Source organism: Pipistrellus kuhlii, unplaced genomic scaffold (genome assembly GCF_014108245.1).
Source record: "Pipistrellus kuhlii isolate mPipKuh1 unplaced genomic scaffold, mPipKuh1.p scaffold_m20_p_9, whole genome shotgun sequence".
Classification (NCBI taxonomy): domain Eukaryota; kingdom Metazoa; phylum Chordata; class Mammalia; order Chiroptera; family Vespertilionidae; genus Pipistrellus; species Pipistrellus kuhlii.
In genome coordinates this window covers 9,198,494-9,224,866 of record NW_023425595.1, presented here as the reverse complement: position 1 = coordinate 9,224,866, position 26,373 = coordinate 9,198,494, and the positions used below count along the sequence as shown (strand labels likewise).

At 54.6% G+C, this 26,373-nt stretch overlaps 1 protein-coding gene across 10 annotated transcripts in view; it reads right to left on the bottom strand.

Annotated features, from left to right (window-relative positions):
* Nucleotides 1–26,373, bottom strand: part of DGKZ (diacylglycerol kinase zeta) — a 40,732-nt gene that overhangs the window by 12,503 nt on the left and 1,856 nt on the right. For 2 of the 10 annotated variants that reach the window (XM_036427494.2, XM_036427495.2), the window contains exon 1: nt 15,902–16,253. The exons of 2 other annotated variants lie outside the window; for them this stretch is intronic. In XM_036427494.2, coding sequence (XP_036283387.1) covers nt 15,902–16,062 — 161 coding nt within the window. In that variant the 5' untranslated portion in view covers nt 16,063–16,253. Of the gene's footprint in view, nt 1–3,833; nt 3,957–15,901; nt 16,254–17,891; nt 18,333–26,373 lie in introns of those variants that run through there. 6 more of the 10 variants (XM_036427493.2, XM_045578101.1, XM_036427498.2 and 3 more) reach the window with 5 other exon arrangements.

Genomic DNA, 26,373 nt, shown 5'->3' with positions numbered 1-26,373 from the left:
GTCCCATTTCGGAGTTGGCCTCGACAACGGAGGGCAGAGGGCAAGGCCCTTCGTCCTTCGTCCCCAGCAAGGTGCGGCTAGGTTAGGTGTCCCCTCCGGGGAAAATGGCACAGACTAAGGCAGGAAAACAAAACCAACAAACTCAGTCCTTTGTAAGCCTCCCTGACGCTCAGCTCCAGAGTCTCGGGGAGAGGCTGAATGGCACCTAGAAACGGAGAGCGTCTGACATCTGCCTTTACTTCCGAGGACGGAGGCAGATGCGGGGAGAGGCCACCCCGGTCTTTATGGGGGGCGGCGTGAGGAGACTGCAGGGGGGCAGGGAAGCCAGCAGAAAAGCCTTCTGCATTTGGGTTTGTGCACGTGTCTGGATCTCTGCGGGGCTGAGAGCAAGAACTTTTCTGGAACGAGGCTGCTCGGTCTCCCTCTAAGGCACAGCAAGGACATCCCTGTGGGAAAGTACTGGGTGAGGTCTGCAAAGCCGTCCAGCCCTGCTGCGGAGGGTGCCGGGGGAGTGTACTCATTCTAATGAGTGCCAGAAGCCCCAACGCCATTCCAAACACTGAGCTGCCCTCAGCCACCTGCCGGGAGGCAGGACCCTTGTGGCCTTCCTTGCTAAAACCATCCTCTCTTCACCTTCCTGAACACCTGCTCCACTTTCTCTGCCAGCTCACCTGTCCTGCCACCCCTTCTCCACAGGCCACCAGATCACCTGCGCCTTGTCTCTCCCTACCAGTGAGGGAATGGCACAAAGCCTGGCACTGCTTGGGGGAGGAGGGGGCACCCCCGGAGTGCCCAGGGATGCCTGTGTCCCTCCACGGGGTGCTCTTCTGAGCCCTGACAGCTTCAGGGCGGTCTGAGTCACGGCCCTCAGACATCGGCCTGGGGCTGACAGGAGAATACTTGGTCTGCTGAGGGCCTGAGTGGGTGGGAAATGATGGGCTTGAGGAGTCAGGCCTGGCTACACATCTAGCACCTACTCCTCCCACGCACCTGCCCACCCATTCTTTGATTTGCTACTGCGCTGTGGGTCTGGGCAGGCAGTGTCAGGCTGGAGCCTGGATGGGTGCAGGGGTGCTGAGGGGCAGGCGGACGGGTTGAAGTGCCTGAGTCCTGTGATCAGTGAGCGGCCCAGGCAGCCGTGCCTGGGGAAGCATGCTCTAGACTGCCTGGCTCCGGCTCTCTGCCCGTCACAGGACCAGCCCCTGCAGGTGATAGGAAAAAGGGCAGGAGGTGAGCTCTGTGGGCAGAGAGTTCTTGGCTGCTTTCTGAAATCAGTATCATCCCGGCTGGTATTTACCAGGTGCTCATTGTGTAGGGCCCTGTGTCGTGCCCTTTATAAGCACATAGATCATTTTGTGAACCTCAGCCACCTTGAACGTAGTTTCACATCATGTTCCTGATGGGAAACTGAGGCTCGAAGAAGCAACCTGCCCCAGATCCAAAGCTAGTTGGTGTACAGCCAAAGTTGGAACCCACGTCTACGTGAAGGTAAAGCCTGCAGCCCAGAGACGCAGTGGAAGCAGGGTCTTTCCCCTTGGGTGAGAGAGCTAGGACTAAGGTGGAATGGGGGAGGAGAGGGAAAGACCGGCCCTGGGCTAAGCGCTTGCATTTACCACCTCATCTGATCCCCGCCACAAGCCTGTGAGGCAGGCAGGATCAATGGATCCATTACAGAGATGACAAAACTGAGGCTTGAAGAGGTACAGTAACATGCCCAAGGTCCCACAGCTGGTCAGTGGAAGAACTGGGACCCAAAACCCAGACCTGCCTGACTCAGGGTTTGCTCTGCGCCCAGGAAGAGAGAAGCCTGAAGGCCCAGCTGCCCATTGCTGCCAGGGCACTGGCTTGCCAGCACCCCTCAGGGTATCAGTTTTCCCCACCCGCTTGGTCAGGCCGCCCTGTGACAGCTGCCCAGCCTGGAGATTAGTCACCCGGACACACCGCCTGATGCTAGTGTCACCCAGAAAACAAAAGGCCACAGTCAGTGGGGGTGGGGGAGGTGCAGCAGGCGCTCTGTGGGCAGTGGTGAGGGCTGAGGGCTAGGCCCCGTCTGCTGCTCTAGATCCTCACTGACAAGAGGGGCCAGAGGAAGAGGTCACTTGCACACCCCACCTCAGGACACGGGAGCCCCTACAGCCGCCTGGCCCACACACTGCTGGGCAATCCCAAGTCCACGTCGGCTAGGCGTCTCCTCAGCTATCGGAGTACAGTCACTCTGAGCGGGGAGCAAGGCAGGCCTGGCCAGTGTTGTGTGTGGCCATGTGCAAAGCTGACCCTCAACAGGCCTCAGTTTCCTTATTTGTACAAGGAGACTATCAGACTGGCTGATTTGACATTTTATGACAAGCTCTCCTGCCAGGCACCCAAGCCTCTCTGCTCCCAAGCCCCCTCACCCCTCTCCCAGGCCCCGATGCCACGCTTCCTGTTCCTCTGATCTCCATCGAAACCTCTGTCCTCTGGTCAGCAACTGCCTGACTCTTGACTTCCTGACTGCCGAGGCTTCTCCGGGGACTGACTGGTCAGAGCACAGGCGGGGCCTCAGGCCTGCCCTCGCCTTTTCCCTGCCTCAGCCCGGAGCCTTTTCCCACAGCACAGCTCTGAGCTGCGGCTTCTTTTCACCTCACGTGTGAGAAGTGACCTCCGTCACTTTTCACAGACCGGAGGCGGCCCACAGGGTTCCGACACACGGCACACTGGCTGCCCCTCAGCCTCTGGGTGGAAGGCTGGGGAAGCCCGTCACACCCGGAGGAGACAGGATGGGGAAGGACTCACGAGCCCCATCAACCTCCCGCCGGCTGCTGGGGTCCGAGGAGGACAAAGGGTGCCAAGGGAGAGACATGCAAGGTGGTATCTTGACAACAGGAGTGTGGCTCAGGCAGCTGCCAGGAGTGAGGGAGCAGCACGAGTGCTCCGGCTAGAGAGGACAGGACTCTCAGCCTCCCAGCCGGATTGTCTCACACTCTCTGCTGGTTTCAAGTGGAAAAGCCCCCAAAGGCTTTGAAATCTGTACCTGCCATTGTTTTTCTGGGCTGATCAATTAACCTTCTGAGTCTCGATGTTCTCATCTGCAAAATGGGATGATGCCATCGAGTTCAGAAGGTTGGAATAAGGGACGTTCTGAGGAGATACTGGTATAAAGCACCTGATGATACAATAGCTGGGGAGAGCAGGAACGTGGCAGAGCCCACACCCACAGCAGACACCAGGTATGCGGGTTGCTGCCTCCCGTCTCTGCCCGTGGCGGGAGTGGGAACCAGAAAGGGAAGCAGGAGTACCCAGGGTGGCTACCACCCACCGTATGAGGAACAGAGCCTGGCAGCTAGATCCACCTGGGTGTCTGCTCATGCCAAGAGGAATGTCCTGTGCCCTTGGTGCCAGGCCTGTCCCCAGGGACTCCTCCGCCCCATGGGACTTAGCCAGAGTGCCCAATCTATGCTGTCGGGCAGGACCCTACTCCCAGCAGGCCCCTCTGGCTACTCTACCTGCGGACTGCTAGGCAGGGTCCCCACTTCCCCACCTCTACTCACTCAGGAGATCATGAAAAAAAGCAAAAAGCAAAAAGAAAGAAAGAAAGAAAAAAAAAAGCACTTGGGGAGCAGGTGAGCCTGGAGGATAAAGGAGGCAACCAGGCCAGTAATGTTTACCTCCGTTGGGTCTGCCCTGGCTGGGGACAAACATTTCAGCTCTCCTTTCCCTTTCCATCAGTTTCAGGAGCCATTCTAGGGATGGTGGTGCCTGGGCCCACCCTGATCCACCCCAACCCAGACCCACCCGGACATATGCAGGAGGGAGGAAGCAGAAGGCAAGGAAAGGTTGGGGGAGCCCCCTTTGACCTGATCTGAAGGCAGGTGGCAGGCAGTGGGTGGGGACTGGGGTCCCTGTGAGCAGGCGAACCCTGGCTCTGGCTCCAGCTCCAGGCTGCTGGCCTCTTGCTGAGCAAGTCCTAGTTTGGAGAGCCAGCCGCTGTGGCCGCTCCTCTGCGCCCTCCCCCTCGCCACCCTCCTCCCCCTCCTGCCCCTCCCCGCCTGAGACAGCCGTTATGAAAATAACCCGATTGGTAACCAACTGCACTTCCTCTCCCAGCGGTGGCTCCAGGCGCTGCAGCAAGCAGGCAGTGGGTGCGTGGAGGGGGTGGCACATACAGGCAGTCACACGCACAGTCCCCAGGCAGAGCTGACAGCCCCCCCTCCACTTGGCACTAGTTACAGTGCAGCCCCTATCTCCGCTGAAGGGGGAAGGGGGGTCTGAGAAGGAAGTGGGGGTCAGACAGACTCCGCTGCTGGCCACCTAATGCCTTTTGCACCCACTGGACAGGTTTTCGGGGGTCTGGGGAAAGTGTCTGAGATAGTTAAGCACTGGCTCCAGACAACAAAACCACAAAAATAAATATCTGTGGAGAGTTTTATGACTTACAAAGGACGTTTACAAGCATTATCACACAGGAGGCTTGTAATTCCCCTGTGAGGGCGGCAGTGAGGTCCAAGCTGAACAGACAGGGCCCTGAGGCTCGTGGAGGCCGGGGACTGCTCACAGCTCAGAAGTGGCTGAGCTGGGTCTCCAAGCGCTGCTGAGGGGCCTGCCAGAGCTGTGTTGGCTTGTGTCCAGGAGAGGCCAGCCCATGTCACACCCATCCTACCCTCCTTATACTCTTGGCTAGCAGCTCCCAAACTTCCTGGTCCCAGGACCCCTTTATACCTCTTAGAAATGACTGAAGATCACAAAAGGCTTTATTTATGCAGGTTACAGCCATTAATATTTACTATATTAGAAACTAAAACAAAGAAATGTTGAAAATATTTATTCACTTGTTTAAAAACAATAAGCCCCTTACATGTTAATATAAATAATACACTTTTAGGAAAGTAAACTATACTTTCTAAAACAAGAACATTAGCATGAAGGGTGTCGTGGTTTAATTTCACGAATCTCTTTAATGTCTACCCCAATAGAAGATAGCTGGATTCTCCTATCTGCCTCTGTCATTCATCTGGCATGGCATTTTGATTGAAGTATATGAAGAGCATTCTGCCTCACACTGAGATGCAGTTAGAAAAGGAAGAAGTATTTTAATAGCCTTTTCAAGTAATTGTGGATATTCTTCTTTGCTACGACATCAAAATATGACAAGTGGTAGTTTCTTAAAGGTTAGTGGCTATATGGAATCTGAAACCATACCAATGAACTTTTCACTGGTCTAGCTTGCCTTCTGAATTTTGAAACATCAAGCATCAGTCATTGGAAAAAGTTGCTTTACTGAGTTATGAAGATCTTCCAAATGTTGACACATTTCATTAGACAACATAAAAAAAAAAATCACACCTGCTAACATCAGGACTGAGCTCATTAGAAGACTCTTTCAGTCCTGGAAAGATAGCCGTCAGCCTTTAGATAGTGGATGCAAGGTTTCCAAACCCCAAGTTTAGCTCAAAAGCTCACATTTTTCTTATTAGCAACAAGTACCGATACTGTTTTTGATGTGACAAGCTCACTTCATTCATTTTGAGAAAATGTCTGCCAAACACCTACTTAGGAGTTTGGCCCACCAGGTGTTCTTTCAAGTTAAAATGGTGTTCCTGAGGAAAAGTGACCAGTACAGATTGCAAAGTGCTTTTCAAGACAACCATTAAAGCTAGGAGTATCCTATGTATACTTCACGTTTCTTTTTAACTTTTAAAAATGTATATTTTATTAGTTTCAGAGAGGAAGGGAGATGGAAAGAGAGAGAGAGAGAAACATCAATGATGAGACAGAATCATTGACTGGCTGCCTCCTGCAAACCCCCCCGCCCCCCCCCCCCCCCCCCCCCCCCCCCCCCCCCGGTCCTGGGGACAGAGCTCACAGCCCGGGAATGTGCCCTCGACTGGAATTGAACCCAGGACCCTTAAATCCCCACGTCGATGCTCTATCTACTGAGCCCAAACAGCTAGGGCTACTTCACATTTCTTCACACAGAATATTTAAAAGATGTATACTTAAGTATCTAGGCTTTATAAAATCAATACTTTGTTTTTGTTTTTACTGCATTTCTCGTTGTTGTGAGTGTGGTGTGAAGAATACAATGGCTAGTAGTTTATGTTGGGGCCACGGCCTTGATTTGTGTAAGATTTCAGAAGTTTCACCCACCCTGCTTTTGCACCATCAGTACAAATATTAACACGGTAAAAAGGGCACAAACTACAGCAGCTCTCATGTATTATTGTGAAGATGGTTTTGACCTCACCAAGTCCCTAAAGGGTCAACCCCCGACCCCTGGACCATACTTTGGGAAACGGTGATCCAGCATGGATTCCAAATCCCCCAACCTGGCAAATGTGGCTTCTGTGGTGTGGCACTGACTCAGCCTCCTCCGCCTTGACACAAACGCTTGGTTCTAACCCAGCCAACCTATTCTTTGTCCACCCCCCGCCCCCAATCTGGCTGTGCCTGGGCTCACTGCTGTGTCCCTGCACATGGCCTACCTTCTGCTGGAATACGGATTGGCTCCTTCCCCACCTCATATCCAAATCCCACCTGCTCACAGCTGCCCCGGCCAAGAATACATCCCTCCCACTGAGAGCTTCACACTACCCATTTGGCTCCTCTCTCACTGGACTCCTGAAAGTCCTGATTCTTTCAAAGCACATGCCTCATTCCTTCCACCCACTGGACCACACGCTCCGAGGGGACCAGGGGCAAGGTCTAGTGCATCTGGGCATGCCCAGCACAGTGTCTGGCAGCAAGTCCAGTGTTTACTACTGACCAGCTCGGGAGGAAGGAGCAGGGAATTCCGTGGAGGAGGGGCCAGAGCCATACGGGAAGAGAAGAGCTTCCTCCACCATGGGCACCACACCCAAGGCTGACCACAAGACCAGGCTGGCCCACACCACTTCTCTTTGTTGGGCACAAGGGGATGGCAACAGCCTTTGTTTTAACAGCTACCTTCCTCTCGTCTCCAAAGGACACACAGAGGGACAGGTGAGGCCCCTCCCTGGGCCGAATGCCACAGCCACTGCATGTTCTCTGTGGCTTTCCTTATGAAACCTGGACAATAGGATTTGGTGACAGGAAGTCACAGGGTAAGGGCGGTGTGGGTAAGAAGGGGCTGCCTCAGCTGCCTGGGAGCTGAGCTCCTTGCTGAAATGTCCCCGACTCTCCTTCAGGTCCTGAGTCCCAGTCTCAGGGTCTGGCTCCTCGTAGGTCCTGGAGAAATGTTTGTGGAATGAATTATTGACTCATTCCTTGAGGGCCTCTCCTTCAAGCTATCCCCCCACCACTACCAGAATTCATTCTAAAGTGCCCACTTACCCTCGACTGAGCAAAATGCAAAACCTGGGCCTGGCAGTCACTAGGCCTCTCAGCTCCTCTTCCATCTTCCTTTCATACTTTTCACATTTCACTTGACAAATATGTAACTCCTCTGTGCCACACACTGGTCTAAGAATTTTACAAATATTAACCCATTTAATTTCAGAAAAAAATAGTATTACCCCCGTTTTATAGATGAGGAAACCCAGGCATAAAATAAATGAAATAAATGAAATAAATTGCCTGCGGCCACGAAGCTAGTAAGTGGCAGAGCTGGGATTCCAACCAGGAGTCTGCTCCAGGCCCGTGCTCTCACCCTCGCCCCCCTCTAGGTGCTCCTGGCTAAGCACCGTGGGTCTCTTCATGCTTGTGCACTGGGCACATGGTAGTCTCTCTACCTGCAACAAAGGTCCCCTCTTCTGCTCAGCGAACTCGCCTCAACTACTTCCTCTCATCTTTTCAGAGTTGGCTCAGACATCGGCTCTGCTGGAAAGTTGTCCCCATCCTTTTTCCCAAAGGGTTAGCTGCTCCCACGCTCCGGCCCTCTCTTGGTTATTCGAGGCCATCAGTGCTGGTTTACAATCTGTATCCCCCGCCCCCGCCCCCAGCCTGTGAGCCCCTGGGGCCATGTATTCTCACAACTGCATCCCCGGAGTCTAGAAGTGTGGAAAGTGGTTTGAAGAAGAGTGAATGGAGGGAAAAATGAATGGTCCAGGCTTAGCCTTGAGAATCAAGCTGAGAGCAAAGGGCTTTAGGCTGGCACAGTGACCCAGCAGCTGGCCAGCTCCTGAGGCCTTGCCCATCACCAATCAGGTGGGCAAGCTGCTGGTTTGGGCTAAGCTCTTGTGTCTCAGAGGCACACACTGCACTTGATCTCTGATAGGAATGCTGATAAGTCCTCTCTGAGTATTCCAACCCTTTGTTGGGAGTGTTACACACCCTCTGTTGGCCCCCACATCCCTCTTCTCTTGTGACCGGTCCCCCTGCTGCCTTCTCCTGTGTCGGCAGTAGGCTCCCATTCCCCATCTGCCAGGAGCGCCATTCCTCCCTCATCCCTCATTCAAAATTTAACTACCCCTCTGAACCTTCTGATCACATTGCTCTCTCCTCCATCCTCTGGATCTTCTCATGATCAGCTGTCAGCCCCTCGGGCCCCTCCTTACCCCCCCCCCCCCGAAGTTTCCATGCACCCACATAGAGATAGGGGTGTTTCCCCTGGCCTTGAGGCAGGAAGTGTGCCTAAAATCTCTCTGAGTAATCTTTTCTGAGCATTTGGACTTAAAGGCCCAGAGGGGTTCTGCCTCTGATCAGCTATATGCCCTCATCTGATAAAGGGGGGAAATACCCACCCTGTCTTCCTCAAGGGGCTGCTGGACACTTGAAAGAGAAAGTGTTTGCTCATGGTAGTAACCAACTCCTCAGTTTACCAAAACTTTACAGAAAGAAACTAATTACAGAAAATTAGGACCACCACTTTGGAGTGCAATTTGGCAACAACTACCTAAGCTGAAGACACACCGCCCTATCACCAGGCCCCGATGGGGAGAACACACAGGGGACGTGCACCAGAACGTTTCTGAAGGACTGCGTGCGAGGGGAACCAACTGATAACAGCCTAAATGCCAAACACTTAGTGTCTTAGAACACCGGGCAAATAAGCAGCTATGCAGTTACAAAAACAAAAAAACAAAAACCAAAACGAGTATGTGGAGTTAAAATGGGTTCACAGAGCTCAAGTTTCAAGATGGTTCGATGTCCAAACAATGAGAAAAGCTAAACCCAGAATATGTACAATACAAGTGCATATAAATCAAGTGCAAAGGCATGCAAAACAGTGCTACATGTTGCTATGGATGCATATCTATGTAGGGAAAAATTTTAAAACGGGCATGGGAATACAAACACTAGAGTGAGGATTGTGGTTTCCTTGCTGGGAGAGGCATGGGGGCATCCAGCTCTATCTGAAGCAAATATGGCACAGTGGTAAGTAAGATCTGACCAAGCTAACTGGAGGTGTTATTCTGTAAACTTTTCTAACTGCAGAAACACTTAGTGTCTTAAAAAGTATCCTTAAATAATTTTTAAAAAGAGACACCCAGAGGGAGAACAGCTGAGATCGCCCCGGGGCCTTTCACTGACGGCATGGAACCCTGTGTGTTCCTCAGACTGTCTTATAATAGAAGCCCCATGTCTGTGGGACAGGAAGGAAGGTCTCCCCCGAAAGGATGACTTCCAGAGGAGGGTGAGTGGGTGGCAGGTTGTATCAGTGGGGTGTCGGTGTGGGCTGGGGAGCAGGAACCAGCTTGCCCCTTTCACAACCGCCCCTGCCTCAGCAAAATGTCAGCAAGCTGGGGAAGGGGGCGGAGAGACAGGCAAGCTGTTAACCCGGAGATGCTGGCGTGGGCGAAGCAGGCCCAGGCTCCCAGACAGCTATTTTGGCGTGTGCTGTGATCGGGCTCAGCCCTAGCAGGGGAGAGGCCTCTACGTGGGAGCTATGAGCTGGTGCTTTGCCAGGAGCCAGGGGGAGGCGGCTGCTGAAAGCAGAGGGGGAGGGCTCTGGGCCCCCCTCTCTCTTCAGACCTCTCACCACGAGGTTCTGGGTACCAATGTGATCTCTTCCTAAGCATCTCTCCCCGGGCTACAGGCCACCCACTGACCCCAGAGCGATGCCAGGGGTTCCTTGAAACACATCCCTTGAGTCTTCTGCTCCCTGTACTTTGAAAGCAAGAGGAAAGGCCACAGACTTGCCCCTCCACTCCAGATCCAGCCAGGGAGCCACATAGCAACGGTCTTCCCTACTCAAGGGTCTCCTCCAGCCCAAGTTAGGATCCCAATGACCGTTCTCCCTCAGGGTCCAGGAGTCTATCACTTCATGGGTCTCACTCTACTCCCACGTGAGACAAAATTCTCTCATTCAGTCTCACGGCACCATCAGGTCCCTTTCAGGCGCCACCATCTTAGAGATGGAAAAATAAAAGAATGGAAGAAAAGAGTGCTGTTAAGTAGGGCAGCCTGGCATTGTGAAGAGATCCTTGGGTTTGGGTTCCAATGAGAGCTGTGTGACCCTGGGCCACATCCCTGACCTCTCTGAGAGGTTTCTCACCTGTTAAATGAGAATTTAAAAACTAACTACAAGGTTGCTTTGAGGATTACATGAAACGGATGGATGTTTAAGTTTCTGGCAACTCTTAGTTGACAGAGAAAGATGAGCTGATGCATCACTCACCTGGACACAGGGGAGTGTAGGGGTGGGTGGGAGTGCCCATCGCAGCCCTCCACCCCCTTTCCCTGGGCCACAGAGCCCTTGGTCTCACTTACACCTGTTCTCCATCACCTAACCGTGTCTGTGTGTCTCAGCTGAGGAAAGATGCAGAAAGGAACAGTGGCAGAATGACAGCTCCTCTGGGGCATGTGGTCACTACTCTGGCCTACCCTTTCCCTGCCTCAAACTGCCTCCCAAGGCTGCCGTCCAGCCCTGTGCGGAGAACCATGGGGGTGGGAACTACACTGCAGCCCCTATGTGGGGCTGATCCCTAAGGACATGAGGAGCACTACACATAAAACACAGAGGAAGCATCCCAGGGAGTGAGAAATGAGTGCCTGGCACCCCAGTGGTGCACCCCGCTAATTCCACCCAGGAACGAGGGGAGCTGGTGAGCCTGGGTGCGAGTGTCACGGTTCCCCCTTCTCACCCACACTGTCCCCACTCCCCATTCTGCCACAGAGAACTGCTCAGGTGTCACAGGCAGCTCCAGGAGGAGAGGCAGCGGGCAGGCTGAAGGGTGCCCGATGAGGATTTCTCAAAGCAGGGAAGGCTTTGGAGTCCTGTGATGTAGGACACGTTGACATAAGCGTTGAGTCAGGGGACTGGCACTGAGTCCAAGATAACTTCCTCCCTGGCGATGAGACCTTGGCCTCAGTCAGGGCCACCTCTCTGGGACTCAGTCTTTAGAGAAGAAAAGGGTTGGGCCAGGTGCTGTGGCAGCTCACACTCAAACGGCATTCTGCTACATTCTGGTTGGCTCCTCCCCTGCAGCCAGAGTATCAGGTAAGTCACCAGTAGGAGGTGTCTGTGGATCCACCCACAGCAGGTCTTTGGTGCAAGTGAGCCAGCAGGAAGGAGAATCTCGCCTCTCCAGCTTCCGCACAATGGTGGCTGTCGCCCCCTCGTGTCACTCTAGGGTACTGCAAGGCAAGTTCCCTCATCAGCTTCTGGGCATTAGAAACTCTCCCTTACCTTTGTGAGGGAGGGCACAGGAACCCAAACTCTGCTTCTCCCAGGGATGAGCACAGGCCACACCTCAGGGTCAGCATCTCCACTCACCTCCTCTTCTGCGTGGGTGGTGACTGGCGAATCCTGGAGAGACCTCCAGGAAGCCGAGGAGGGCAGGCCTGTTTGCCGCTTTCTCCTCCTCACCTCCGGCTGCCCAGGCCTAGGCTCCCTCTGACTGGGGTCACTCAGTCTTCCCTCTATCCTCGCCTGAGAAGACACCCACTCTTGTGCTCTCTTTTACCAATTTGAGAGTCCTGGGCAGCTCCGCATCCTGAGAGTTGAGCTTTCTGGAGTATGGCACAGAAAAAAATGATAATAATTAGCCATCTCCTCCTGGACCTGTAAGCCAGCAGCTCTGGTGGGTGTGGGGCAGTGGAGGGAAGACTGCGAGAGTCCTACCCTAGTTCCCAACCCTGGCTAGCTCACGATGTTGCATGGAGAACAGGCCAAGTGAAGTGAACTAATTAATGCTTAGCCACGGAGAACCCTGTGTCTTCCCAAACGGGTAGGAACTTAGGCACTCACTCTGTCTTGCCTCCCTTGGCCGTTGGGGCCTCTCCCGGTATAAGCCTGAACGAGACAAACCACCCATGGAGGCTTCTTTTGCTCCAGACACCTCGGTGCCACGGACAGATACTCTCCTGTCGGAGCGTGAGGCATCCCTCAACACGTCCCTCCCAGTCATTACAAAACCAACTCCAACTGGGGCTGCTGCCCTCAGGCTGCCGGCCGTGCACCCTCTGCCTACCTGGACTCCGGGACCATGCTCACTCACTTGGGGCCATGTGGCATCACCTCTAAATGGGACCTATTGTCTCAAACTCGTTCCACAGGTGCATTTCCTGCCCTCTGGGAGTTAATGACTTTGAGCACTTAATGAAGGGCAGGGGTGGCAGAGCCAGCCAGCGAGCAGGTTCCCAGGGACTGCGCAGGAGGAGGCGCCGTATGTCTAGATGTGGGAAGTGCCAGGGAACTTCTGACACTCCTGGGGTGCAAAGCCAGCTAATCCCAAAGCCGTATGACCTGCCCAGGGCCGGGCTGCCAAGACCAGGCCAGAGGATAAGGAGTCCTCTCTCCAGGTGGGCTCTGGAGGACAAGGAGGTGATAGTCAATCTCCCTCCACTTCTGAGTGACCACCCTTTAGGCTAACAGAATCTGGATGGTAAGAGAGGAAAAGCCAGATACTCTGGGGTTGGGGCGGGGCCTATACCTCCACTTCTGGGAGAGGGTTGGTAGTTCCCAGCAAGGACAAGTGAGGGGTAATGGAGCCGGGGAGAATCATGACTCCGCTTTGTGTCTTACTGGGCCATAGAAGGGGAGAGGGGAAACTGCTCCCAGGTCCCAGGAGGGTGAAGCCTGTGGTGCGTGGGCTTTAAGGAAAAACCTCTTAAAGAAGATGCCAAAGAGGCTACCGTTCAGAGACTGTGCTACCTGACGGGACCAGGGAAGCTAGCCCCACTGCCCAGGCACCCTCTACCCACAGCAGAGTGCTAACTGATGACTGAGCTTTACTAGTGAGCCCAGATCCGAATGCAGACTTCTCAACAGGGCTTCAGCAGCCACCCCCAATCCGTGATATCTTGGATGCTTCCTTCTAGCCGCTGTCCATTCACTTATCACCCCTCAGCCCCGAGATGTGAGGTGTGTATGGGAGTTAATGACTTTGAGCACTTAATGAAGGGCAGGGGTGGCGGAGCCAGCCAGCGAGCAGGTTCCCTGTGGGACGGGAGGGGGTCAGGATGGGGAAAACGCAGAAGGTGGGCACCCAGTGAGAAGCAAAAGCCAGGGTCAGAATGAGCACGGAGCCCTCATTCTCAGGCTGGGCGGCTCAGTTGGCTGGAGCATTGTCTCCTACACTGAAATGGTGCAGGTTGAATTCCTGGTCAGAACACGTGCCTAGGTTTCGGGTTTGGTCCCTGGTCGGGGTACATACAGGAAGCAACTGGTTGATGTTTTTCTCTCATATAGATGGTTCTCTCTCTCTCTAAAAATATCAATAGAAACATATCATCAGGTGAGGAAAAAGAAAAGAAAAAAAAAAAAAGAGTATGGAGCCCGGGGAAAAGATGGTTGGTTTTAGCTGGAGCGCTGGGGACTTTTACCTGAGACTGGCAATCAGTGAAGGTGGCATGACCAATTAACCATCATTAAAGGGGCAGTGCCCAGGCAGGTGCACTGTTCCAAATGTTTGCCCTGTCTTCCTCCAAGCAAAGCAGAGGGGGTGGGAGGTCAGCCCCGATGGGCATCTGATTCTCTGAGCTCCCAGGCCTGTCGGAAAAATCCATCTTCCATTGCCCTCCTCTTGGCTCTCCTGCGTTTTCCAAATAAATTCGCTTCTGAATGCCCCACTACCCCCGCACAGGAGACAGCCCGAACATGCTTCCAGCAGCCTTTTGATTTTCTTCTCATTAAGAATTCTATTGGATCGCTTAGCATCCCCAGAGTGAGGTAATACTGTGGTTTGCAAACTTGGTAGCACATCAGAAACACTTGGGGAGCTGGAAAGGCCCCACCCCCAGCCCCACACGCCAAGGATAAGATCTAGGAATCAGTATTTCCTAAAGCTCCTGGGTCACTGTGTCATTCTGTTTGGGAACCTGTATAGAGAGAGGGATGTGGGTTCTGGAATCAGACTAGAGTTCAAACTCTCTTTCTATATCTTATTTGCTATGTGACCCTGAGCAAACCACTTATATTTTTGAACCCGTGTTTTTCTCATCTAAAAAAACACCTATCCTGCTTATTTTAGACAATGACGTAAAGGTACTTGTTGGTTTACTTGCTTCTTGTTCTTCCTCCGGAATGGAGGGTCATCCCTCCATCCACACACCTGTGCCCTTCAGTAGGGGCAGAGCGAGGGATCGGAATAGCCCGACTCTTGGTACCCTGTGGGCAGGGACAGGAAGTCTCTGGCGGAGCCCCTCCCTCCCGCTCTGAAGCTTGTGTGAACACTGGAGGCTACATCCTGCAGAGCTGGGTGTAAACTGTTCCATCTTGCAGGTTTGTGGGTGACAAAACAGAGGCACTGGAAGCTTTATATGACACTGAAGCCGCGTGGCTTCCTAAGAGCACACGGAGCTCCATCCAGGTCCCTGTGTGTGCTCGGCGACACACCGCAGGTGCAAAGAGCAGGGCCCTGGCGAGGGCAGGGCTGGCAGCGGGCATAGGTCAGCACTACCGGGACGCCAACCGGCCCAACAGGAGGAAACTGCCCGTGTTACTGGTGGTAAAGTCTACCCAGGGAAGGGACAGGGTAAAAGCTCAGAGGGGCCAATTGCCACGAAGCCTGGGCAACTGAAGGAAAGTGAGGAGAGGCCTTGAGCAGACTCCAAGCGGTCAGAGTCCAGTCTGAGTTGGCTCTGGGGTCCTTAGCTGATTGGCTGCAAGCTCCTCAGCCACTTGGAGGGCAGGGGGCAGTCAGGAGAAAGTCCAGGGAGCCAGGCGGGGTCCCCGTGGGGCTCCCTCCACCTTCCCTCATCGTACCCCAGGCATAACTGGCAGGAAGCGGCTCCCAGACAACGTCGGCACACATGCCACGAGCTGTCTGCACTCAATCTTTCCACACCTCCCCCGAGTTCCTTACCAGGGTCTCGGTCACAGCCCTGTTACAGGCACAGGAGGGTGGCCTCTGGTGTGCTGGGAAGGGGGCACAGACTCCAGACTGCAGCCCACCCCATCCCTTTCCCAGCAAGGGAAGGCCTGGGGCGGGGGCGCACGCCGACTATTCCAGAGATGGAGGTTGGGGTCTCCTGGCTAATGAACATGGTAGAGCAGGTGGCCAGGCACCCCCAACCCCAAGGAGAGGCTGAAGATATTGAGAGATTAACTCGGGGACCGGTGTTCCGGGACAGTTCTGTGTCCTGGCAGGATCAGCGAGGCCATGCTCTGCAGATGTCATGCGGCGGTGGGCAAGCGGGCACTGCCCACTGAGCTCCAGGGGGCGGCCAGACCCCCCACCTCGCGCGGCCAGGAGACTCGGAGGGACCGGGTTCCATCAGCGCCTGGAAGGGGTGGCCAGTGCTGGGGCCCTCCCTGCTGGTGCAGGGTTTGGGGTGATCGGGTCCCCCCGCCGCCGGACAGTGGGAAGCTGACCCTGCCTTGGCCCCCTCAGCCCCAGAGGAGGCGCGCTAAGGGGCGGGTGCCAGGGAAGGATCCCCACTCAGTGCCGGTGCCAGGGGGTATCCCCCGCGCGGAGCCAACGCCGGGACAGCCCAGTCCAGCCCGCGCCGCCGGTGCCGGGAGACCTCCGCGCAGGGTCAGCACCGAGCGGCCGAGGAACGCCCCCCGGTGCCAGGCGCGGGGTCCGCCCGAAGCTGCAGTGCCCGCCCGAGGCCGCCCGCTCACCTGTGCCCGAAGAGCCGCAGCCCCGGGAAGCGCCGCTTGCTGAGGCGCCGCGGCGTCCGGTCCGGCTCGGGGCCGGCGTCGCGCTCGGAGCCGCTGGACGAGGCGGAGGCCGACTCGGAGCCGCTGCTCCCGGCCTCGGGGCTACCGTCCCGCGGCTCCATCGGCCCTAGCCCCGGCCGGCGGCGGGCCCGCGGGAGACGTCCATGCCGGGCCGGCGGCCGGGGCTCAACACGCCGGCTCGGCGCCGCCCGCCCGGGCCATGGCGCGCGCCCGCTCTGCCCGCCCCGCGCCGCGCGCCCCCGCGCCCCACGCCCAGGTGCCCGGGAAGCGGCCGCCGCTCCAGGAAGTGCCGCGGGCCCGGGCCGCAGGACCCCGCATAGCTGGCCAGGCTGCTGCCTGCCCGCCGCCGGACACGCCCCCTCCGGTGCGCGGCGGCGGCACCCGCCCGCAGCGCCCTCTGCCGGCCGCCGGCCGCTCAGCCAACCTCCTGGCCTCATGGAGGGGGTGGGGCCCAGGGGGCGTGGTGGTGATTGAGTCCCCGCCCCCAAACCCTTGCCTGGTCCGCCTGGATCCCACGGAATCTCCGGCCTGACAAGGCCGCTCGGAATAGATACCGCTCTGCGCACCCAGTGCCCGCTCACAGCCACCCATACAATCACCACCCTTACCCCTTTGGCTTTCCCAAATCACACCCTCGAGAATAAAAAGTCACACAGAACCAACATGCCTCTCACATGAGTATGTTCCCTCATGCTTCCCACCCCAGCCTCTTACTCTCAGAAATGTATACCAGCAACGTATACTCACTCCAAAGTGACCCTGGCACACACTAACAAAGAATGTACATGTTTCTCATACAAAGTCATCTTTCCTCAGCTATTCAGTTGCTTCTAACCCTTTTACACACTTCTAGCAAATAGCATTTCCCCGGCACAATATCCAACCAAACCTGTAGCTCTCTTACATTACAGGAATCACCTGCACACCAAAAATTGGACCACACTCGTTCACCAATATACACACCCGCATAGAACATGCACACCTTTCTCCTATGCACAAACACCTCCCAGGACAGCGGCTACAAGTTGCCATATGCCTCCTGCACACAGAAATAGACCTCTCAGACTCACACAAGCACACCCTGAGGGTAGCAGATGAAGAAAGCAATGGGGGACAGAGCCATCGCCTGTGGTGGCACAGCCAGCACACACGCCTGGGAATCAGCAGCTCTGATAGCCTCTGCAGGGCTGACCGAGGGAGGCTAGGAAGCTGGAGAGCATGGTCTTCTTCCTCCCAAACCCTGCCACCCAGATGCCCACATCAGCTGCCCGCTGTTTCTGTTCACACTCCCCTCTGCAAAGCCACATCCTGTGTCACCTTCACTCTTACCCTCTCCTCTGGAGTTCTGGCAGCCCATTTTCCAGACTTTAGGCAGCCACATAGAGCCAATGCTGGGGGCTGTGGCCTGTGGTTTTGAGAAAGAGCCAGCATCCAGAAGCTCAGAACATTCTTTCCGTTTCCTTACAGTTTCCTGTGGGCCAGCGGCAGGTGCCAGGATGGCCAGGAGGGCAGTGAAATCTCCAGGGGAACCAAATGCTGTCCTTCTGGGGTGCATGGACCCCTTTGAAACCTTCCCAACAGTTCTGACACCTAGCTCTGAGGGAGGAGACCAGAGGCAGCTGAAGACCCCACGGATTGTGGACAAGACCTTTCAGCAAACAACGCCCCATTCCTGTCCCCGCTCCTCTTCCCGGTTCCCCCCACTGTTATTGCCTGTGAACTCAGCCCTCCCCCACACTGCCCCCCCAGCAACTCGACATCAGAGTTCCCCTCCTCCTGCCAAGAACCCCTTTTGCTTTTTTTCCCTGAGTCTCTGCAGAGTTGCTGGACTGTGGGTGGGGAACCCCACTTCTGCCACAACCCCCCACCCAACATAAAAGATTCAGAGAGGGCTGGAGGTGCCCCTTCCCGGGCCACCCTGAGTACCTACTGTGTCTGGGGGGTCTCGGCTGGGATCTGTGGCACGTCCCAGGAGCGGTAGCGCCACATCTGCCTCAGTGCCCCCAGGCGCTCCCCCGCCTCGGTCCCCAGCGCCTCCGCGGGGCCCAGAGCTGTGGCCTCATCGCAGCCTCCCGGCACTGTGGCCGGCCCAGTACGCTCATCCTGCCGGCGGCTCTCTTCCTCTTTTGGCACTTCCTGACCGGGGGCCCTGCGAGAGACCAGCTGACTGCCCCGGCCGAGGACCAGAGTCCTCTCAGGCGCCTGCCTTCCGCTGGCTGGGGCAGGAGGCTAGCTGGGGAGAGAGCTGAACCGGGGAGAGCCAGAGGCAGGTGAGGACAAGCCCAGCCCAGCAGCCAGGAGACAGCCCAAGAGTCAGAGGCTGCTAGGCAGCCACCAGGCCTGCCCAGGCTGGGATCTGAACATCTGAACTTCAGCCTCAGCCTCAGCCTGGCCTTCCTCTCCACTTAACCTCTCTGATCGTTACCTCTTGGTCCTGCTGAGGCCTCCACTGCATCACAACTACTGGGTATGTGGGAGGGTGGTGCCCCCACACACAGCTCTCTCTCCTTAACGCCTCTGTGAACATCACACCACCTACCAAGGGTCAGGCGCCTGGGGACAGTGACAGAGTAGAAAGAGGAACCAGAATGGAGCTAGAAGATGTGGACTCATGTCCTGTTTCTACCTTCTTACCAGCTGTGCGACCCTTGTCAGGCCAGAGAGGTTTACCTCTTGGAGCCCCCCTTAAACGTTTCTGGAATAAGGTGGGAAGTAAACAGATGAACCAACGAATACATGTGTCAGGGAGCTTTTCTGGGCCTCAGTGTTCACATCTTTAAAATGGAAGGAGGGTCGTAGTAAGAACTGAACTCATGGCACTTTACGAGGATGAAGTACGTGGTGAAAGGGTTTAAGTGAATTCATTGAATACATATTTATTGAGTGCCTTCTATGCATCAGGCACTGTGTCCGACTGCATAGCACTGAGCAAAGAAGCAGGGCTCTAACTCGTAGAGCTTGGATTCTAGTGGAACAAACAACCATGTAAAATCATGTCAGGCAATGGGAGATGCTTAGAAGAAAATGAAGCCAGAACGAAGGGGGAAGAAAATGACGAGTGTGTGTGTGTGTGTGTGTGTGTGTGTGTTGGGAGGGGTGGGGAGGATATTGTCACTTAGGTAGGGGGATTGGGAAAGCCGCTCTGAGGAGGTGACACTTGAGCACAGACCTGATCTAGAGCAAACAAGGTGCCTCTCTAGGAAGACAGGATTCTAGGTGCAGGGAACAGCAGGAGCAAAGGCCCTGATGTGTTTGAAGAACAGCAAAGAGGCCTCACTGTGCTGGACTTTGAGGCCATCATGAAGGTTCGATAAATACATAGCAAGGCATACACTCACTCTTTATTATCAGGGTTGTTTCTAGGGTGGAAATTGTATCTTCCTCTAGCACTCTCTAATCACACTGCTGTATAATTAGTTTTTTTTTGTTTTTTTTTCCTCTCTATATGTTTGCTATCCCAGGAAAGCTGTAAATTTCTCGAAGACAGAAACAGGGTCAGTTCAGTTCAATAAACATTTGTGCTCCAGAACCTACAGACACAGAAATGCACCTCCACCTGGTAAGGTAACCACTTTGGGTCCCTGGTGACCGGAACATGTTATTCCTCAATAAACATTTGTTTAACAAATCAAGCCAGGCCATGAATAATTAGTACTCAGCAATGATAAATCAATAGATAAAGATTCTGCTATGCTTCTGTGCCAGAAACCTTTGGATCCTTGTAACGCCCTATAAGGTAGCTCCTGTTGTTTTTCTTTTGCAGATGGGGGAAACTGAGGTGCAGAATTGCTCAATTCATTTGTCAGATCACCCAACTGGTAACTGCTAGAAATAAGACTCTGTGCCCTTAAATAAGACATCCAGTTGCTCCTGTGGAATTGGGGACACGGCCAGGTGATGACCCTGAGGCGTGGCACCCCCTTTTCAACAGCTCTCTCTTCCAGCCCATCTGCCGGGGCTCAGCGGAGACTCGGCCAGCCAGGCCAAGGACTATTCTAGAAGAAGACTGTTGCAGGGCCCTGTGCTCCCTCCCAGGGATTCTGCAAGTAGCTTGAGCAGTTAAACAGAGGAAATGGGGCTGGGCTTGTTTTCCATCTCAGCTTCTGGCAGCTCTGGAGCAAGCAGCAGAGAGCAGGAAGTGTGGCCCGGAGGGGAAGCGGGCAGGCTGGAGGCTCTGAGAGGCACGGCAGTCCTGATTGTGGGATCAGCGGCCTCCTGGGCTTGAATTCCTTGAAGCTGTCAGTACTTTCCAGGTAGGGTGGGGAGGACAAGGCTGGAAGGGACAGGTGCACAGAGCAGGGGAGGATGCCCTTGGCAGGTCCTAGGACAACCTGTGCCAGCACTGGGGAGCTGGGGACCCCTCAGAATCCATCCAGATACGCACAGGAAGAGGAATCTGGGTAAGAAAATTATTCTGGGCTTCGCTGAGGCCCCAGAGGGTGAGGTGTTCTACTTTCTGTGACCTGGATGATGAAGTTGGAGCTGGGGAAAAGAAATGTACTAGGGCACACACACTCAACCCAGGATCTGGACGGCCTCTGCTCTCAAAACCAGCCAAGCCAGCCTCCTTGACCTGACCTTCCGGGGCTCCTTCTGTTCCGGTTCCTTTAAAAAAAAATCCCCCGCCCCCCCTTCTTTGTCCAGGCTTTCCCTGTGGAGATTTTCTCTCAGCTCACTTCATGCTGGTACCTACCTCACAACAGGCACTCAAAAAGCATTTCTTCCCTCTTTTCCCACACTTTCTTTAACATGCCACCTTCGCCCCGGCTATTCCATTCTGCCTGTGCTGCTCTCTTTGCCTTTTTTGCCCGGAATGTTTGGCCAGTCAAACATATCCACCTTTCAAAGCCCCAGCCCAGGAAGCAAAGTTAAAGGTGAAAAGAGGCCCAGGTCAGAGCCCATTGGGGCAAACTCCAGCCTTTGCTGTGTGACTCTGGGAAAGTCACTTAACCTCTCTGGGTTGGGTGATGCACCAGATGTTCTTGAAGATCCTATTGAACTCGGACAGTTTTATTGGAACCACTTTCCCTGACCTGCAGGTTTTCACTCGCTCATTTGTTTGACAGTATTTTGTAAAGACCTACTAAGAGTCCAGGGCTGCCTCAGAGCCCAACCCCCCATCCCACGGATGTACCTCTGACACTCACGTTTGTTCCCAACAATATTTCTATATCGTGACCTTGTCTCCTTACAGGATTCTTTTTAAAATATATATATTTTATTGATTTTTCGCAGAGAGGAAGAGAGAGGGACAGATAGTTGGAAACATCAACTCAGCTGCCTTCTGCACACCCCCCAATGGGGATGTGCCTGCAACCAAGGCACATGCTCTTGACCAGGATCAAACCTGGGACCTTTCAGTCCGCAGGCCAACGCTCTATCCACTGAGCCAAACTGGTTTCGGCTCCTTACAGGATTCTTGAACCTGATATTGCTCCTAGCTCTGTCCTGGAGGCAAGTCTGTGCTCAGTGACCTCCTATGGAAGTTGACGTGAGCTGAATAGAGGTGTCTAACAAGCCGAGCAGAGGGAGGGGGGTCGGCTTCTTGTTTGCATGCGTGGCTGTGGTGAGACACGGGGGAGTTCTTTCATCTAAGTCCCTCCCCAACGGCTAAGCCTGTGATCCAAGTACCTGCTGAAGCCCTTGGAAGCAATCCCAAGCACAAGAGCACCTGCTGATCGCCAGCCCTCTATCCCCCCAGAGGAGACAGAGGTACCTGAGTGGGACTGCAGGTGCTGCTAGCTAATGACAGATGGGCATCTGACTAGGCTCCTTCTGCGCAAGCTCATTAACGTCATAAGCAGGAGGCAATGGGGAGGGGGAGCTTGGGATCCTCTCCCCCTAGGGCACATGTGTCAAACACAAGGCCCGCGGGCCAAATCCGTCCCGCCAGGCCTTGCAATGTGGCCCGCATCGCGCTGTCATCACTGCACTCCGCTGCGTTTCCATCACAACGACAGTTTATGACTGTTCAGTAAACCATTCGGCCCGCGATTTAGGCTGGATTTTAGATTTTGGCCCCTTCTCTGATTGAGTTCGACACCCCTACCCTAGGGCAAGAGAGGCTGTAGGAGTTTAGCAGTGGAAGATGGACCCTCCAATAACAGTGATCTCTCTTGGAACTTGGCCTTTGGCTCCTCCCAAGTCCCCAGGCTGGAAGTGAGAGCAGTCTGGAGGGCTCTCCCCTCACTCTGGCTCATCTGCCCTAAAGGGCTTCCTCTGACCCCATTCTGTTCGGCAGAACCAAGGCCCCCAGGACAGAATCAGCTGGCCTCCTGCCCTCCACACCTCCCACCCCCAGCTGTGGGCTCCCAAACCCTGCTGGCATGCAGAACCGCCTTTCAACTGCCCTGGCCTCCGTCCCATTATCCCTCCCAGGAACCTGTGCACTTAGTACTGAGGCAAAAGGAAAGCCCATTAAGGATGCAAGTCCAGACCCCAGAAAGCCTGAGAGAGTAAAAAGGGCTTTGAAGTGAAATCCATTTGAACCTGGATCCTGGCTCTACCGGTTCCTGGGGGTGTGGCTTGGCACATGATATAACTTCTCTGAGGCTTTGTTTCTCATCTGTGAGATGCTGCTCGGTGGCCCTCACATCCCCATCCATTTATGCACCCTGCTTAGTCTTCCTTCCCCAGACATCTGTGGGCCACAAGCATCTGTAGGTCAAGCAGCGTGGAGTCCGGCAGAAGCCATGGTTACCCCAGTGCCTTCTCACACCTTGTTGTGTGTCTGTGAAGAGGGGTCTTCCTCAGCCGGTGCTAACCCTTGTCTTTGGGAACGGGACCCTTGACAGGCTCCTCTGAGTGCTCTCCTCTGAAACTGTACCAACTGAGGCAAAAAATGAGACTTCCACCCAGACTTCCGGCTGCCTGGCCTAAGGTCCCAGTTCTCAGCAGCAAGCACATCAGAGAACCTGTTCAAATGCTTTTGCTCGCCGCAACCGGTTTGGCTCAGTGGATAGAGCATCGGCCTTTGGACTGAATGGTCCCGGGTTCGATTCCGGGCAAGGGCATGTACCTTGGTTGTGGGCACATCCCCAGTACGGGGTGTGCGAGAGGCAGCTGATCGATGATTCTCTCTCATGGATGGTTCTAATTCTCTATCCCTCTCTCTTCCTTTCTGTAAAAAATCAATAAAAATGTATTTTTTAAAAAAGTAGATGAATAAGAAGAAATAGATAAGATGAAGTTTCTTTAAAAAAAAAAGTGCTTTTGCTTGAGCAAGCACATCAGAGAACCTTTGTTCCTCCCAGCTGCCCTCCCCATGCCCAGATGGCTTGTGCTTGCCCTTGTGTGGCTGGTGGGGAGCATGGGCTGCCCGGGGACACACAGGACAGGATAAGACCTTCTCTGGGGTCCCAGTCCCTGCACTGCTGCCTTCAGGTCGAGCTTGGCCGCACTTCCAGCCACTGCCCGCCCTGGCCTTTGACTCACTTGTCAGCAAGAACCTCAGGTCCCAGCGGGGAAGAAGGAGTTCCGGACTAGGCCCCGGCCCTGCCCTTCCCAAAGGAAGGAAAATGGATAGACCCTCAGCTTCCGGCTTCCTCTGGCTGGGGCGGCCCCCTCCTCCCGCTCCACCCCGGCTCTGTCGCCCCGGTTTTTGCATTTTTAATCCAGGACAGAATGTGATCTCTTGCAGCTCCTTGCTTTATCCTGTTGCTATTTAAATTACAAATCGGCCCCATCTCCCTGTCACTCTTGGGTTATTTTTAGCTTCTGGTAAATAGCAGCAGGGAAAGTTGGATCAGGTGCCCCTCCCTGGAGGAGGGGTGTACCCAACGCGGCGTGTCTGCAGCAGGGGGCACTCTCCCCCGCCGCTTGTCACCCCCCCCCCCCCCCGTTGCGTCCCCCGCCAGCTCCCCCGTGGGGGTGGAGGACACGGGGGAGGACCGAAGGCACGCACACAGGCTCAGTCTCTGCTCTTCGATTCTGTTACGCTCTGCCACCCCACCTTTCATCTCTCAGGACCAATCTCCTTCAGGGGCCTCCCTGCACCCCCAGGCCCCCAAGGAGGTCCATCTCTGGGGGGGGGGAGGGCAGGGGAGAGGTGTAAAAGATCTGGTAACTTGGGTCCCAGCCCTGCTATGAGTCAGGAGTTTTACATCACTTATCTTCCTAATCTCCACAGCCACCCTTTTGCGCAGGTATTAGTGTCCCGGTTTTCCATACGAGGAAACAGGGTCAAAGGTAAAAGCGGCTTAATCGGCTAGGAAGGGCAGGGCTGGAATTCGAACCCGGGTCTCTCAGACCTTGAAGGCTGCAAGCCTGTGTACTGCACTTTCTTTCTCAGGAAAACGCCATGTCCGTTGCCTAGTGCCCAGATTGATCTCAACACCCACTGTCTTTCCCATGGGTTTTCCCCTGTCCCCTCTCCTGGATCAAAAGTTGACAAGCTATGCCCCACGGACCATACCCAGCCTGCTGCCTGTTTTGGTAGGGCTGTGAGCTAATTTGTACAATTGTAAACGGTTGGGAAAAAGCGAAAGAATAATATTTGATACAGTGGCGGTGATATGAAATTCAAACTTCAGTGTCTATAAATAAAGTCTTGCTGGAACCCAGCCATGCTCCTTCATGTAAGTAGGGTCCATGGCTGCTTAAGCGTGTCACCTACAATGGCAGAGCAGAGTGACAGGGAGTTGTGTATCACCTGCAAAGCCTAAAATATTTACTGTCTGGCCATGTACTCAAGGGAAGAGACCACGTCCCATTCTTTCAGGTCAGACAGTGCCTGGCCCAGGAGAATCCCGGACAGAGGTGCTGGTCCTCCCTCAAGGTCCTGCTGGGGCCACAATAGCCTTCAGCACTGGGGAGCCCCCTGCCAGCCACACCCCAATCTTCAGCTCACATTTTACCCTTTTTCCTGCCTTAGCTTCTTCACAGGTGAAACTGGTGGCTTTCAAATCTGCTTGATTATCAGAATTACCTGGGTGAGGGATATATATTTTTCAATTGATTTTTTTTTACAGAGAGGAAGGGAGAGTGATAGAGAGTTAGAAACATCGATCAGCTGCCTCCTGCATACCTCCGACTGGGGATGTGCCTGCAGCCAAGGTACATGCCCTAGACTGGAATCGAACCTGGGACTCTTCAGTCCGCAGGCCGACACTCTATCCACTGAGCCAAACTGGTTAGGGCTGGAAGAGGTTTTTAAAGTCGAGATGCCCAGGCCCAACCCTAGACTACCTAGATCAGGATCTCCAGGGATGGGGCTTTAGAGATTACTTGAAAAGAAATCCCCCAGGTGATCTGGTTTGGGAAGCACTGGTCTTAGCTCCAAGTCCAAGCTCTGCATCTTTTGATGGGTCCTTTCAAGATCAAACTCGGTGTTCCTGGCACCCCTCTGGCTTTTTCCAGGCTGGACACCACTCTCCATTGGTCTCTGGAGCCCAACCCTGATACTTTAAATATGTTGCTACTGATTTTTAGAGAGAGAGAGGAAGGGAGGAAGATAGAAAGATAGAAACATCAATTGGCTGCCTCCAGCTTGCCCCCTATTGGGGATTGAGCCCGTAATCAGAGCAAGTGCCTTGACTGGGGAATTGAACTAGTGACCTCTTGGTTCATGGGATGACGCTCAACCACCAAACCACAACGCCAGGGCAAACCAACCCTGATACGTTAGAACTTCCTCAAATGTACAGGAGATATTCTTCCTCACACTCAGAGGCAGATGTAAGATGCTCCCCACCCCGCCCCAAGAGTTTCTACTGGCACAAATCTTTCCATCCACATAAAGCAGCTGCTAGGGTTGGGGGGTGAAGAAAACCTGTTTTCCAGAAACACCCACACCCCTAAAAGCTTCTAGTCCAAGCCCCTGTCCTCACCTACGTCCTCATCTACGTCAGAGGCAGCCAGGCCTCAATTCTGCTCCCACTTCCATCCCTCGCCGCCCTCAGATTTCTGTCCAAGAGCCTTTTCTCTCTGTGAAGGGCTTTCAACTGCTTTTCTTAGCAACTCACAGCGGGGTGGAGGTTCCACTGTGAGCCAGAACCGCGTGGCAAGCGGGGGATGTGAAGAGGGCTACTGTGGGCCTGGGCTCCTGCCAGCCCTGGGCGGCCTGTGCGAGGACGAGCGTGCACCCGTCATCAGGCCACTCAGCGCGTAGCCTCACCGGAGGGCTGAGCCAGAAAACACAGCTCGTTCTCTGGAAAGGTTTTGACAGCCCAGAGCTACTGTCTCCTTCACGGGGCCTCTTCTGCCCTCTCTCCGGGGGGCTTCTCTTTGCCTTGATGCCTTCTCTGGCTCTGGTCCTAAGGCTGGGCTCCCGGCCTAACCCTGGTGCGAAGAGGTGCCTTGCCTGATCTTCCCGGGGTGATGGCGGGAGCCTGTCCTTGAGCAGACCTCCCACAGGGTGTCTCAAAGGTCTCTGGACCCCTGCACAGCCACAGAGGAGTCCCAGCTGGTTACCC